Genomic DNA, 16,284 nt, shown 5'->3' on the forward strand with positions numbered 1-16,284 from the left:
TATCCGTATTTTATGGGCCGAATACTTCGACATTGGTTAGTTCAAAAACCAGCCAATTTCTGTTCTATTTCCTGCATAGCAACCTTAAAATTTGCGGATCACAAAACCACCGGTATTTTTTCAATGGGAGGTTGGATATTTGAGGAAAAAGATGTATGATTTGTGTTTGAAATTAACATTTTACAACTTATCATTCTCTACAGAAAGGACTACTGCTTCATGAAATTATAGCATGTATAGACCCTAAACAAATTGTCAGACCCTTGGGTTTCTCTTTAACATGAATCACTTTCTCTGAATTTTGCATGATTTTTACACGGACTAATACTTAACTTTTCATTATCAATAGAAGTCTCGAAATCTGGATTGAATCCTTATTTGTCTGTTAGATATTTTGTTTGTTTGTTGGGGTTTAACGTCCGAGCAACAATATTTCAGCTATATTCAGACGATGAACATGAAATTGATGATAAAATGAACATGAAATGATGACGAAATGAAAAGGGGATTGGACACAAGGACAATGGGGGGTCGACAAATTTTGATTGCCACTGGAAATAGCCTTTTAATAGGGAGAGGTGGGTAGGGTCGGGCAATTTAGCCTCCTGTGGCGGAGTCCTATGGTTCCTACTCCGGGAGAATACCACAGTAGGGTTCTTTAACGTGCGAGGAACGTGGCATCTTTCCCAACACGGTGCACCACTATGGTTTGCGATCAGGTTTTCCGTATTATAGCCTGACAACCCCAGCATGTAACACGCCAGGGGTACCCCATTCCACCACCTGGGGCACACATCCCAGTTGCTCTGTGGGCAGAGCGCCCTAGCCCCCGGCTAGGATTCTGAGCACTATTTAGTCGCCTTTTACGACAAGCTTAGCGATTCTTTTAACACCCGGACCTGCACGGGGGTTGTCTGTTAGATCTAGTGGTTGAAATTTCATGAACTTGGCTTATTTCACTTTCAGATTGTTCTTGATTGTCTGAGTCAGATTCCATTTCGGATATTGTATCAAATTCAGATTCATAATGCTCCATAATGATGTTTTCATCGTCTTCTTTAACTGTTTCCTGTTCTACAAGAGTTGCTGCATATGATCGTTTCATTGCCTGTACCTTATCACTTTTGTATCTAAAATATCCAAGGTTTTCATGGGTTATATACTTGTCTAAAACAGACATAGTGAGCTTGTCTATAGCATTGTTTTCTAACATGTTGATCCAATCGTAGTCGTCATATCCCTTTTCTCCTTCATCTTTATTTTTTTTTATTTTTAAATTTTTTTTTATTTAATTTTTTTTGTTGCTTTAATTTGCAATTGTTCATTTCTGTTTATCTTGTTTGAGAGTTTCTATATGTAAGACATATTTCTTTACAATTTCTGTAGGCACTATGAATTTCTCACTGAATATTTCAATAGCATTGTCATCATTACTTGTAATTTCTCCCTCAATAAACAACTTTTTAAAGTTTGATCCAGCCTGAAAATCATCATTTCTAAGAACTCCACCAATTGAACTAGGTGTGTCTTTGTTCTGACAGTAGTGAAATTGAGGTAACTGTGAATGATCTGGATAAGGCCTTAGTACCGGAGATATTTCATTGCCAAATAGTGTAGAAATCTGTGAATTTAAAAAAAAATCATATTCTAGTAACAGTAATCTATACTGGAACTTTCGATACTGTATATAAGGTTTACCTTGTTCAATGTGACTGTCAAAGAAGTTAAAAATTTTCTTAAAATATCCATGTCCAGCTAGGTACATTTTTCTGTCCAGATTTTGACGAATCGCAATACCTCTTTAAGAAGCTTCTATATTTTATATTTTGTATTTTCATAATTTACTGTTATTTTATTTACTTTTGGTTCATAAACTTGGTTCTTTTATTACATGTACATGTATGTCTTTCATATTAGGTTTTAAAAAGTTAACGCCGAAAGACTTAAAAAAAAAAAAAACTTATCACACTACTATTTTTACGAAAAGGTATTTGCCCTGTCTGCATTTGCACCGGCCCCTCCCTCAGATAAATATTACACAGTCCCTTAAACTATGGTATTCTGAAAAATGATAATAATTCTGAAAATTCCCATTTTACCGATTTTATAGTAATTGTCATCCAAAAAAGAAAATCTAAGCGCCTGAATTGATCAGATATGCTAGATATTTCATTATCTTAACTATGAATACCTAAAATATGAGTTTTATGGTGTCGGTATGCTGTGAATGAGAATTCCAATTGATGAGACCAGATTTCTAGGAATAGGGGTAATATTTTTGGCATTGTTTGAAAATTCTTTCTTGAAAATTAGTTTTTAGTGGTTTATATTTATGTAGAAAATTAAATTATCTATCGAATGACACCATATTTGAGACGTTTTAATTGAGCAATATTTTGTAGAGTAGAATTTGTGCGACTTTTTACGGAAAAATTGAAAATCCAATTGTTCACTTTTTTGGATGAATTCTGACTACGAAAATCGCCAAAATTCATCAAAAGAACCCCAGAAGTTTCAATTGTGCTAGACTAAACTGAAAATACCAAATAAGCCATACTTTACTTGAAGCAAAAATACTCGAGGTGTTTTGACATGGAAAAATATGTCAATTTAAGCAATTTTTCTGTGGCTATGCCTTGTATTATAGAGAATGAACTTCATTTGACAATGTCTTTAATAATAGACATAAAAGGTAACACGTGCTTTGATATAGAACCCAAACCATATATTTTGGGAGCCCGGATATGCACATTTAAATAGTAGAGAAACAAATTTGACTCTTTTATGATTAGTGAAAATAAATAATCTAGCCAAGGTTATGATGAAAATAAATAATCTGACTTTCACCAGACTGGAAATAAAATTTCTGACCTGAAAAAAATTGCCAGCCCCCCCCCTAAGAATCTAATGGTCCCCTTACTTCACGTTTACAGATCAGATGCGTTTACAATTATTGAAGACCTTTTGGTGATCTCTCAAAGTATTTACTACCAGTATTTTGTATTAGTTTATAAGGTAATTAGTCTGAATTTCCTCTGACCCCATACTCCAGCAATGCTAGAGGTTGTCTTGCAAGCTACTTTCTGACTTGGTGCCATCCTTGGTTGGGGTGTGGAGGAACGGAATTCCAACCTCTTACGTTGTAGGAGTACTGCCTCTGCAACCCTCCTCTTTTGTTTTTAATTTGAACCTGGCATATCAATATCCAAATGAAAAGAGGAGGGTTGCAGGGTCAGGGGAAATTCGGACTATTAGGTCATGTATTTGTTTCGTTACGCCATATCTGTTCTTTTTCAGTACTGCAACAATGATTGAGCCTTGTTGATGTTGTTTGGCTAATTTCTTACTTGGTGAATGCTAACTCTTGGTTTATAAAGGAATGGAATTTCAACCCTGTAGGAGTATACTTGCAGTAATATTTGTATTTAACCAGAATTTCAGGTGGGAGCATTTATAGAATAAAATGCCAAGCATTTTACAAAATGTGCACGATTCTTAAAAAAGACTGCTATCTAAATAAAACCCAGGGCATATGTTTTATCCCTTTCAGCTGAAAAATAAAACATTTCACTTCTTCAACAGTTATGGGTGTGCCAAGGTATTTGTATGGGTATGGATGAAATTTAGTAGCGGACTGAAAAAAATAAATGAATGGCAGAATAGCAGAGTAACAACTTGTTTGATTAATGGTTCCTCAAACAACAAAACCATGGCATAATCATTGGCTTCATGATTTAAGAAAAATATTTGATGTAACAAATATCCTCAATTGTATGGACAGTGGTATATGGAAAGAAAAACACTATTCCAGGTCCTCTTTCTCCGTATCTTTGCAATAATGTTTTATTAAGTAAGCAATGGATATTGTTACATTAATCTAGCAACTAAGCGTTCCTCATTTTGATGGCTCATGTAGATATGACTATGAAATCAATTTGAGATCATTTGACCCCCAAAACAATCAATAGATCTTTTTTCGTGTCCCTAAAACCCCAACCAGTAGTAATATCATTAGTATTAAGAAATGCTTACAGATGTTATGCATCAAAGAAACAATTTCAGCTAAAAATTCAATTACATCAAATATGGGCGACCTTGACCAATAGGAAGCTTCCTTACTCCTACATACTTCACTTGTATAACATGTATAAGTTCTGTTGAAACCCAATAAAGCTTATGATTATGTCTCAAAACTCAATTTTGGACAGATTAATGGACCGAAATCTGAAATTTTTTTGTAAAAGGCGATACGCTACATTTTGTTGTAAGCATTCCACATTTCTGTAAGGTGCTAAAGACTGTCTTGTTATGTAATAAGTAATCAACAAATAAATTCTTTTGAGTACTTTATTTTAATTTTAATCTTATCGTCATTTGATAAGAACTACCTTAATGATGTTTAATGCTAGCAAAACATTTTTCACTCTCATTGAAATGTTGAATTATAAACAGAATAAAAGCTACACACTGATTGCCAAATTTTTCAATCATAAGCACCCTGCTGGATCTCTGCCTTTGGTTTTTCTTAGGTATGTAACCAATAATGTATCAAATGACATTCAGTCCTAATTTAGGTTATGATTCCAGTGGAAAGTTTTTTGACAGCACAATGAATCCCAAATATATGATACTTCTAATATAACTGACAGTTTTGCTCAGGCATGTCAAATTCTTTATTAACAAATATTAAGGTCATTTCCTAAATACAAGTGTCTGTGAATCCAAGACTACCTACTAATTTTATTTATTTATCTATTTCTGAAACCACTCTTGCTGAACCATCTACCATTGAGATTACTTTTCCGTGATTTCATACTCCAGCATTTCCATCCACGTGAGAGATAACATTTGAGCTAAGTTTTCCAAAGAAATCCCTCAAATATGGTTGTGCCTCTAAATGTATAGACATGTGTCGAAAGAGACTGTCTCTAAACCAAAACTCTTGTTCACACAATCCACATCTATAAGGCTTTTCATTGCTATGTGTTCTCATGTGCACTAAAAGAAAATCTTCTTTCTCAAATGTTTTATTACATTCATTACACTCAAACTGTTCCTTGGCATGTTTGTTTAAATGTATTTTCATATGACTGTGTAAGGTATTTATAGCAAGAAATTCCTTCCCACACTTTCCACATTCATAATGATTATCTCCTGTATGCGTTCTCATATGTTTCATAAGATGACCTTTTCCATGGTATTCCCTATCACATACTGTACATGAGTATACCTCAGAATTACACTTACATTTCTTCTTGCCACATCCACAAGGTACAATTACGTCATGCATTTTCAAATGTTCCTTAAGTTCTTCAGCAAGCTTAAAACTTTCCCGACATTTCAAGCAGCTGTATGGCTTTTCGCCTGTGTGCGTTTTCTGTGTACCTTGACATGTTTTGCTGTAGAAAACCCTTTCCCACAGTAATCACATTCCACTCTACCTTTGTATCTACCAGCATGTGTTCTCATGTTTAAAGAAAGCTTACTTTTCACATGCTCATTTTTGTCATGACTCCCTGTATGCATATGCTTCTTAAGCCCTTCAGCACGTTTATATATCCTTCCACATTTAAAACATTTGTATTGTGTTTTACCAAAACATATTTTCTGCTTCTTATCATTTTTTTTTCTGAACTAAACGTAATGCTGAAATAAATAAAATATTAAAAGTCATATGAATGTTGGAAATGGAGTTGACTTAAAAATTTCAACATGTGCTTCCATATACATGTGTATTTTAATTCATACATTAATATTGAAACATATGCCTAAGGTTTTTTTTCTTTTTTTTTTTACAAAAAAGGAACCTTCAAAATCTAACAAAATCTATCGATTAAATTTGTAAAAAAAGGTTCAAAACATATAACTTGAAAAAAATTTGTTTTAGAGATAGATGTGATGGTAAAAGCACGTTCCTTGATTCATGTTTTTAGGCATGATTTTATGATGCTGACAAAACAGCAAAAATCGGGAAATTTAGAAGTAAAAATGTGTAAAAAAAATAATTGTAACAGTGAAATAGAGTTCTGTAAATTCAGAATTCTGCTAAACAGTTCCTGTCAACTATTTTTCATTCTACTTAGGATAATGGTGCACAACATTTTGGTATGGATGGATAGCAAAGTGATGTCTCTCCAGTTGTTCCACTCCAGTGTTTTCTTTTAGACATATAAGATAGTTGTGCTCACTAATCCTTCTTAAACAATTGGTGCTAGTACTAGAGGCTAGTTTTAATTCACATTCATTTTCTATAAAATTAAATTTTAAGCAAAATGCAGCCCTTATGTAATGGAGCTTTTTTCAACAAAGATAAGTCAGATGAAGGATACTGCAAAAACACATTTTCTTTAGTACTGTGAAAGTACTATTTTTTGTGGAGTATCTATTTTCATGGTTTTTGTGGGTAGACCAAAGTCACCAAATCACGAAATTTTGTTTCCAACAAAATGGAGAATCACATTGATGCGTATACTGAAAACCCCAAAACCACAAATTCAAGAATCCACAAAATTGTGATTCTTCCCTAATCCATAAAAATTGGTATCCATGAATTAAAGTACTTTCACAGTATACTAAATGCAAGGAGAATAAGGTGTTGCATTAGATCTGGCCTATGTGATTCACAGTGCAGAAAGATCCATTGAACAAACAATGCTTTTTCTGTCTACAGATGCTATATTTTTTTTCATTTCCCTTTCAATATAGATCTTATTTTAGAGAATAGTTCAATTCCTTATAGTCATCTCCCACTCTATAATTGTTTCATTTCAAAAGTGCAAAAACCAAATAACAAATTAAGAATGGCAATGTGGTATGTAATTGATTTTGAATGAAACAAAATGCTGAATTGCTCACCTTGTAAAACATGCCCTATTAACTAAAAAAGTAAAGGTATCATGCTTTGTTGCCATGTTCAACAAAAAGTTGCTGAAAAGATCATATACTAATGAATGCTGTAAGTTCAAAAGAGTACCTAAGGAACTGTAAAATGTTGGAAATGCCTTTAAAGTGTTTGTAGAACCTTTTTATGACGCCAAGTGATGGCATCGGCTCACATGGCCTACGGCTAGATGAGCTAATAATAAAAGTGAATTTTGTGGATCTCAAATTACATTTTGTCATAAGGAAACATGTGTGAAAATTCCATACGCAAATGTTAGTCTCATATAAAATTTAGCATAGCTTTGTTCTCATTCACAGGGTTTGAATGAAAATGTCCTTGTATTCTACTACATTTCTTTAAAAAAAAATTGTTTACACAAGAAAGTAAACAGTGAAATTCAACTTTCAAAAATCTAATGAATTATTTTGAATGCATGTGATTATAAGAAGCACCCAAACTAATTACATGCAATTAAAACTAACCTTTGAACCTACTATCAATAGGCCACATTTTTGCAGTACAAGAATTTTTTCCTGCTGCATTCGTTATGATACATGTATACAACCCCTGGTCCATTTTTTAGCTTCTCTTATGATCAGGGAACAGCTTTGGCCATCCTGGCTGATTAGATAATGGCCATCATTGTTCAACAGATGACAATCTCTATACCTGTAATGCAAAATATAATTTGACTCATAAAATTTTGTATAAATATCCAACTTTGATTCAGCTCATATGCCATAATGTACAAATACCCAACTTTAATTTAGCTCATGCCATTATGTAAAAATGTCCAACTTTAATTTAACATGTGACATTATGTACACATATCTTTCCAAACCAAAACTGCACTTGCCCTGGGTGACGGGAGAGTGGAATCCTAGCACACAGCTAGAAATCAATATGAAGTTGCACCTGCTGTTGGGCTAAGTAAACCCCAACTCATACAGGAAATTGATTTACTTATAGTCCAGAAAAATATGGTATATAATTTTTTTCTCAAAAAAACGCAAGGACCACATCAAAAACTATGACTGGTATCACTGGTTATGTGATCAGTAACTGTTTCTGAACAAGAAATAAAAATGAAGTGGGTTTTTGACATGCATGAATCACCTCCTGTCTGATTTTTATAGACTGCTACTTAATTATATTTTTGTTGAAAATAGAAGCGAATAATGGAGAAAATGTAATCAAGGGAACCAAGGTTATAGCGGTAATCAAAAGAATGTAATCCAGGGACAAAGACCAGACATGGAAAACAGACATACACAACAAAGAACATAAAGTAACTAAAATCATACATACAAAGTAACAAAAGTAAATGAGCAACTCGGGACTCCACTAAAAACTGGGAGCATGGACCAGGTGCACATGTAGGGTAAGCGTCCTCTGCTTTTCTAGAAACACCCGTTGAGTTGCTTGGAGAAAATCTATATGATAAATAGAATAATAATAAAAAAAAATTAAAATTATGTTGAAAATAGCAACGAATAATGATGGACAAAATCTTAATGGTAAAGAGGATAATCAACTGATTTTCGTGAATAAGCAAAATATAATCACTCGTGCCAAGAATCCATTAAGATTTAACTCGTGCACGGAACAAGTTCCGCACACCCGTTAAATCTAGGATTCCTTGGCACTCGTGATCATATTTTGCTTATTCACTCTTTCAAATTAATTATCCTATTGATATTAACTTACTTCATTAAATTTCAACATCATAACTAACTCACCGAGGCTGGTTTGTTAGAATGTTGAAATTAATGAACATGAGTTGATATTTTGAGATACTTTTATTGAACTCTCACACAATCATTATGAAACTTATAAATAAACTTCTGCCTTTTAATTCTCTCTCTCTCTTTTTGATACTCCATACCATGTGACAGATGGTTTAGGATTTCCCATGAACCTGCATTTAAATTGTCCATTCTTCCCAATTTGCAGGTAAATGTCCTCAATCTTGTTAATGATGGACGGCACATCCTCATCATAAAAGCCCTTGTGGGTAAACCTGTGATAAAAATATTGTCTTGTTATTTCTTATCTATAATGGTTAATTTAGTTGAAATGTAAGATCCTATTTTAAAATAATAGGCTATAACTATATTGAATTTGATGATTTGGAGATGTCAATCATAGGTTTGATGGTCACAAATTGAGTTTACTGGTGACATTCCCTATATCTGGTAGTATAAAAATGATTGGTGATTACAATAAATAGGAAGATTGATATAAGGCAGCAAACAAAAATGCTAACAATGTAAACTCACTGACTTCAAGAATACCAAATCATTCCCATCATAAAGAGCTGAAATATGATCGGTGATGTAAGTTTTCACTCTTATCTAAATTCAAAATTTTCTGATGATAATGTTCACATTGACAGTTACCAACATCATGTACATATGGCTCATCATTATGATTGATTAATACTATACACCAGCAAATCATCAATTTGCTGACAACACATCTTTACTTTTGGATGGCGGTGAAAAATCTCTTAGTGAATTTCTTATTGAACTTGATTGGTATGCTAAAATATCTGGCTTGAATATTAATTTGCCTAAAACCCAAGTAATCTGGATTGGTAGTAAAAAATATAGTAGTGATATATCGTGCTCAGACAAAGATCTTTTTTGGGGTGAAACATCTTTTAAACTACTTGGTGTGAATTTTGACATTGATCTGAACAAAGTAGTTAAAATAAATTATTTTGACAGAATTTTGCAGATCAAATCATTGTTTAAACAGTGGTCAAAAAGAAACCTTACTTAAAAAGATATTTTATGTAAAGAATACTCAGAAGGTGGACTGAAAATGATTAATTTAAATGTATTTATAAATGCACTGAAATCAACTTGGAACAGTTTGTAAAAAAAATGTAAATAGCAAAATATTTTTATGTCTTATGTTGACAAAAACAAATTGTTTAGTTGTGGTGGTGCTACATAAAAAGTTATATCTTAAGATAAAGAAATATATGTGGAAAGATGTTTTAAGATCTTGGGAAATGTTAATTGAAAGAGAAAGAGACACGAATTGGGAATACATGTATTTTCTTTCAAATCCTATATGGTTAAACAATATAAGTAAAATAAATAATGAGCCACTATGTTTCAAAGATTGGTTTGGACATGGTATTATTTATATTAATGATCTGTATAATTCTGACGGTTCATTTTTTACTGTAGAACAGTTACAACAAAAGTATGGAATAAATATTGATGTTATGAAACACAATAGTTTGAGAGGAGCTGTAAAATCAGCAGTGAAATATTTTATAAAAGGTACCACTTTTGTATGTAGACCATTTATACCTTTTGTATTTCAAAACCTTATTAGAATTAAGAAAGGGTCAAAAGATACGTACAATATGTTAGTGAAAAATGATATCTGTCCAAATGGACCAAAAAAATGGGGTAAACTACTAAGTGAACATAATTTAGAATGGAATTGTATTTTTAAGCTTCCATTTGTAGTCACTCAGAATACTAAACTCCAGTGGCTTCAGTATAGAATAAACCATCATATACTTACTACAAATAAGCTTTTTTAAATGAAAATTGTTGATGATCCTTATTGTACATTTTGTCACACAGAAAATGAAACAATAGAGTATTTTCAATGGAATTGTAACATAGTTCAAGATTTTTTACATAATGTTGAATATTGGTTTCTTTCACATGGTTTAAGTATTTCAATTACAAAACTGAGTTTTATTTTTGGTGATGTTTCAAAACTTTCTAAAAATGACCCCCAAAACATTATATTTTTTCAATATCAAAAAATATATTTTTGATACAAGGTGTTTTAAAAATAATTTATCTATAGTAGCATTAAAATGTAAGTTGCACGATATGTATAAGATAGAAAAAATGTTAGCAGTAAAAAATAAGTATATTACTAAAATGGCTAAGTTCAATAGTAAATGGAGTCTAGGACTCACGACGTATGTAAGTGAAATGAATGATTTATTACTGTATTTCAAATTATTAAACAGGACTTGTCCTCTTTTGTTTTTGTTTGTTTTTTTCTCTAATTTATTTCTCCTTTATTTTCATTATTATTTTTTTTTATATACTCTGATTTTTTTGTAAAAAACCCCATTATTTACAAAAAAATTTTTCAACAATAATTTTTTCAACAATATATACATTATTTAATGAGTAGTATATGTATTCTCTGTATGCTAAATCATGTTGTGATATTTGTGAACAATATAAGTTATGTGTTTTATGTAATGATGATTGTATATGACTGTTGGAGAATTTAGAAAAAATTGAAAAAAAATACTATACATCAGTAGTTTTACTTTGTTCCATGGAAGAAATTTCATGCAATTCATAGCAAAAATATTCTTGCACTAGTCCTACAACCTTGAGTTGATTTTTTTGTTGTGCTAGCTCAAAGAAGCAACGACCCTAAAGCAGGCATGTCACCCCACATTATTCAGGCTCCAAGCCAACCGTATGAACCAGTCATCAATCTTCTATATGCTTTTTGCTCTGTGAAAAAAAAAGCTACCAATTTTAAAGTCCATATTCATTGTATAGTCTTTGATGTGAGTATGCTTGGGACAAAACCTACAACCTTATACACTTCAGGCTGGCATGCAAACAGGAGACCACCAATGCGATCCCATTTAGGTGACCAAGGTGACGGTATGAAGCTACAATACATAAGATGGTGATTTTTTATTATACCATCCAATTTTTCTTAACTTTCCTTTCACTTACATGTACTTCCATCTCAACATAAATTACAATGAATATCATTGAATGAACATTCTTACCAGATGATATTTATCTACGTCAGAGAGGGGAAAAGTGTGAAATATAGAATATATGGGAATCAATGACAAAAAAAATGCTGAGAGCACCACACAAGCAACAGAAGATAAACAAATCACTCACAACAAGAAGGAACAAAAGGTTAACAACATGTTCACAGAAATAAGCCCACTAATAAACTGGGTATGAACACAGATGTTCAAGATTGTGAGTATTGCCTTGTAAGTCCACCAAATATGCTTTACTTCCCACAAATAGCCACAACGATACTTATCCGAACCCCTCTTAATTTTCTGAGGTATTCCTTTCATGTATCGTATGTCCACAAAATATACCTTACTTCCCATAATAAACCACAATGTTACTTACTTGAGCCCCTCTTGATTTTCTGAAGTCTTTCTAGATTTCCTCACCAACAGATTACTACTACAGCACACTTCACCTTCCACATTTCCAGCTTTACATGAAATTTTACCCCCATCATCCAATCCCAAGTCTTCTAAAATTAGTGTATGAGTTTCGCCTTTCTTGGTCACCTTAAATTGCATCCTGGTTGCCTGTTATTAAAAATGAATTAAATCAATGGTCAATATATATATCTATCTCACAAAGACCAAAACAAAAATCCTCACTGGGTGTCAGATTACAACAATAAGTAATATATACATTTAATGTACAGTAATAATTAAGTTCAATTTGCGAAAAAAGGACATCTACGGTAATGGGACTTTGAATGATACCCCACCACATTTGTTGTATTTAAAATCCATGGGCCAATGCTTAATTACAAATCATCACATATATACACATGTAAGAACAATGATATCAGTCTTTTATCATTCAAAACAATACTTCAAGCCATTTTTATTGGAAAAAATATGGGTCCTTTTTTTTTAAATTGGGAATTTTGGAATAGCCAAACAAGACCTTTAATTTATAGTTAAATTGATTAATTAAGAAAAGGATAAATCATAAACATTTAAATAGTGTAACTTTGAACAAAAACACAATATTCAACCTATTCACTACCAATCCCAAAATTATAGTACAGTGGATTCCAGTTGATCGTGTTATAACCTATTTGTCTTAAAAAAATATGCGATTATCAGAAATTGTCATTTCTAGCGAAAATACCTGATGTTTTCAATGTTAAAGAGGGGTGTAATCTTTGCTCATGTCTAATTAATTTCCTACTTTAGTGTCTAGTCAAAGCAAAGAGAAAATATTGTTGTAAAAACAAATTTCATAAGAAAACTGAAGTATTTCATTAACAATGTATAAATTTTGAAAAATATTATGTACATGTATTTATGCAATTACGAGGATTTTTTTCATTTTTGGCGTAATGTTATGCAAATAAGAGGATTTTTAACACAGATTAAGATGGGAAATGATTCTGTTCTTTTCATTTGTAGGCAATTAACAAGAATATTCAATTAACAGGTATGCAATTAAGTGGAATCCACTGTACATCTTTTTTGGAATTACTTTCAGCCATTTTGGGGCAAATTGACAAACTTTCATCAGAGGGAAACAGTCTTTTATTTCTGAGGTAATATAATATTACTGAAGAATTACATATCAAACTAAAATTCAAATGTTTAACCAGACTTCATAATCTACAAGGAACTACATCTATATGTAATTTCATAATTTTTTTCATAAGTTGAAGAAAGATAATTCAAATTATTTGACCAAAACATTCATTTATTTATTTTCAAAGAAAGATACAAATGTACAAGTAACTTTAATTTACCGAAATAGGAAAAAAATGTATCAATTTTCACCATTATAAAGCATCTTCAATATACATGTAAATGTATAAAAAATCATAATGAAAACCAAGGCAAATTCCTTGTTAAATTGCCATTGTCAGACCCATAAAAAATGTCCTGTCCTCCTGCTTTTTACTGGAAGGATATTACAGATATTCTTAATTGTTTTTTTTTTCCTTGAGCCTCTCACCTGGTGTCAGAATATTTCAAGGTATTTGATTACATTTTTTTCTGTCACTTCAAAAGCTGCTTTGATCTTATTGATGCATATACATTTATATTTGTTATGACATAAACAACATGGTTGATTAGCAATTACTGTAATACACATCTGTAAATTAATCTTTTGAATCATGAAGTTCAACCTTGGAATGAGTTGGAAGAAAATAATAAATTGACATGAACTGTGACAATGTCACTATTAAAATTTTACTGCCATTTATAAATAAATTCACATAAAGAAGTCTGCTGTAAAATGTATGTACAATTACATCGTACTATAACCCTACAAAAATGAATGGTTAAACATAGAGGCAACTTACATGAATAGGTTTATGGTTGAACAGCCAGGTGACTTTAGGGGGCGGCTCTCCGATCACTACAACCTTAAATGCCACATTTCCACCAGTACTAACTTTTTGGTCACTAATCTGCTTCAAAAACATTGGCACAACAGGTTCACTCTTAATAACATCAACTCTAGCGGTACACGCTGCTTCGCCATGGAGGTTCTCCAAAATACATGTATAGGTACCAATGTTTCTTTCTGTAATTGATTTGATGTACAAGGCACAGAAACCGTCATCTTGTTGAATACATGTAGATAGGCTGTCATTGGGTATGATTTCTACGTTATTATACAGCCATTTAACTTGAGGTTTTGGTTGACCATAGATACTACATTGAAGTTCAGCTGCCATTCCCTTCTCTAGATGCTGGTTGTAGAAATGTTTAAGAAATTTTGGGGCTGCCTCAAATTCTCCTTCCTGGTTATTGTAGTCTGTCAAATGGATATATTTGACAAGAATGATAGTAACAATTTAGTATATTGAGTACTTAAAGTAAATAAAAATGGTCTAGCATGTCAAAAACATTCAAGAGCTGTAGGTTTTTAATCATGCATAAGTACTTTGAAATTACGCACTATTGCATTGAGCTACATGAATAAACAGAAATAATAGCTTTCATTCAAGTTTGAGACTAGAAAACAAAGATATATAGAACACATTCATTGTATTCTAAAGATAAAATTTATTTTTCTAAAAATTCACAATATATTATTATATACTTGTTAAAAGACATGTAGGGGAGATATCCAAATTATAATGTTCTACCACAGAAATATATTGGTATGTTTCCCCAGTCCCAAAGACTGTAATAAAACATAACAAAGATTTTAATACATGTGACAATATACTTACCTGTAAGTTACGGAGAATACAACAAACCAAGCAGTCCTTAACTCAAGATATTTGCACTGAACCAGAAGCCCTCTTACTTAATTCATGTAGTACTTCCCTGTTAAAAAAATGAATCACTGTCCTAGTGCAGTTGATTTTTTTTATGCATCTCACAGAATTCCCAGGGGAAAATTCCTAAAACCAGAGACAAAAATACACAACAGTTTGCAACTAACTGAAATCCCATATTAACATACAGCAGGGAATAAGGCCTTGTAAAGTCCTTGAGCTGATTTTTGCAAGGATTTGACAGATCGATGACCGCTGACTGATCACTGACCGATCGATAACCAATGACCGGTGACCGATCTGATCACAGTTTTGTTATGTAAAATGATGAATGATTTGTTTAAACTAAAAGAAGTGTGAAATAAAAGTATAAATTTATTTTTAAATCTATTGTGTTATGTAAATATGTGTAAAATTGACAAAGAAAACAACTGGAAATGCAAAATACAATGGCCGCTCTGTGGTCATGTGATGTGATCACCAGTTAAATGGACCAGTTTGACGGATCAATGACTGATTGGAAACTGATCCCTGATCGATTACCAATCGCAATTTTTGTTGCATGGATCGGTTCAGGTACTGTACTTACTTTATCAACAATAACAACTTGACTTTAAATTATTATAACTAAAAAAGTATTGTGAATATTGAAATTCCATTCTATGATATCTTGGCTTTATGTTCATATCACCTTTTCTTTCTACCAAAACAAAAAAGAGATGATGAAAACAAGTTACCTACCCCTTTTTACAAATATGAAATAATTCAAGATTAATTTTACAAGTTTCACTTTAATCTTTCACAACCTTTTTGTTTCAAAGCAGTAGTCCGAAGCCGAAGGCTTGTCGAAATGGAGGTGGGCCTGTAAAATTAACTACTACACCACAGGCACAGTACAGGCCAACACGGCAACAGTCACTATAGCCATTGGATAAAAAAATCTGAAAAATGTATACTTCGGGCCTCTGAAATGGAAAGTTACTACTTAGTTGTGAAGACTGCTTTTGGCATGGTGCTGTAGGAAGAGGAAACACGTGAATATTAATGACAGTCAACAGAATTCATTGCTTTAGATTTGCAATTTTTTGACAAAAAGTTTTTCCAAAATTCAACAAAAAAATATTACGATTCAATATTCACCATTACTTAATTATATAGAATTTCAAATAAAAATGTTTGATTACTGTTGAAAAAAATTACGCTTGCACAAGATAATTTCTAACTCAAAATAAAATCCAAGCCCCCATCCCCTTCAAGAAGGCTTACTTCAGAACAAAAAGGTGAACTTTGAGTCATTGTGATGAACTAACACTACCATATCTCAGGTGTAACCCACCCACTGCATTAGATTCAGATTG

General features: G+C 32.3%; 1 protein-coding gene, 1 long non-coding RNA gene and 1 pseudogene across 2 annotated transcripts; 1 reads left to right on the top strand and 2 right to left on the bottom strand.

Annotated features, from left to right (window-relative positions):
* Window positions 1-9: 9 nt before the first annotated feature.
* LOC148617076 (uncharacterized) lies at window positions 10-8,355 on the top strand. Its single transcript, XR_015922388.1, has 3 exons — window positions 10-153; window positions 3,298-3,441; window positions 6,084-8,355. It is a non-coding gene; the product is annotated as an uncharacterized LOC148617076 (long non-coding RNA).
* Window positions 887-2,039, bottom strand: LOC148617077 (uncharacterized; annotated as a pseudogene).
* On the bottom strand, window positions 6,127-15,325 carry LOC148617078 (myosin light chain kinase, smooth muscle-like). Its single transcript, XM_088584381.1, has 5 exons — window positions 14,879-15,325; window positions 14,000-14,457; window positions 12,052-12,239; window positions 8,769-8,903; window positions 6,127-7,552 (listed from the first exon to the last, which is right to left on the bottom strand). The coding sequence occupies exons 2-5, from the start codon at window positions 14,375-14,377 to the stop codon at window positions 7,429-7,431; spliced, it is 825 nt and encodes a 274-aa protein (XP_088440507.1). The 5' UTR covers window positions 14,378-14,457; window positions 14,879-15,325; the 3' UTR covers window positions 6,127-7,428.
* Window positions 15,326-16,284: the final 959 nt, after the last annotated feature.

Source organism: Perna viridis, chromosome 5 (assembly GCF_037379345.1).
Source record: "Perna viridis isolate PV_CMFRI_1.1 ecotype Kerala chromosome 5, ASM3737934v1, whole genome shotgun sequence".
Lineage (NCBI taxonomy): Eukaryota > Metazoa > Mollusca > Bivalvia > Mytilida > Mytilidae > Perna > Perna viridis.

What these genes read in the sequence shown, in the direction of transcription:
- LOC148617078 (XM_088584381.1), bottom strand. Translation starts at nt 14,377, where the DNA reads ATGGCAGCTGAACTTCAATGTAGTATCTATGGTCAACCAAAACCTCAA. An exon ending in TCAACCATAAACCTATTCAT is followed by an intron (nt 12,240 to 13,999) that starts GTAAGTTGCCTC and finishes TTTTAATAACAG; the next exon opens with GCAACCAGGATGCAATTTAA. An exon ending in CCTAAACCATCTGTCACATG is followed by an intron (nt 7,553 to 8,768) that starts GTATGGAGTATC and finishes TTTGCATTACAG; the next exon opens with GTATAGAGATTGTCATCTGT.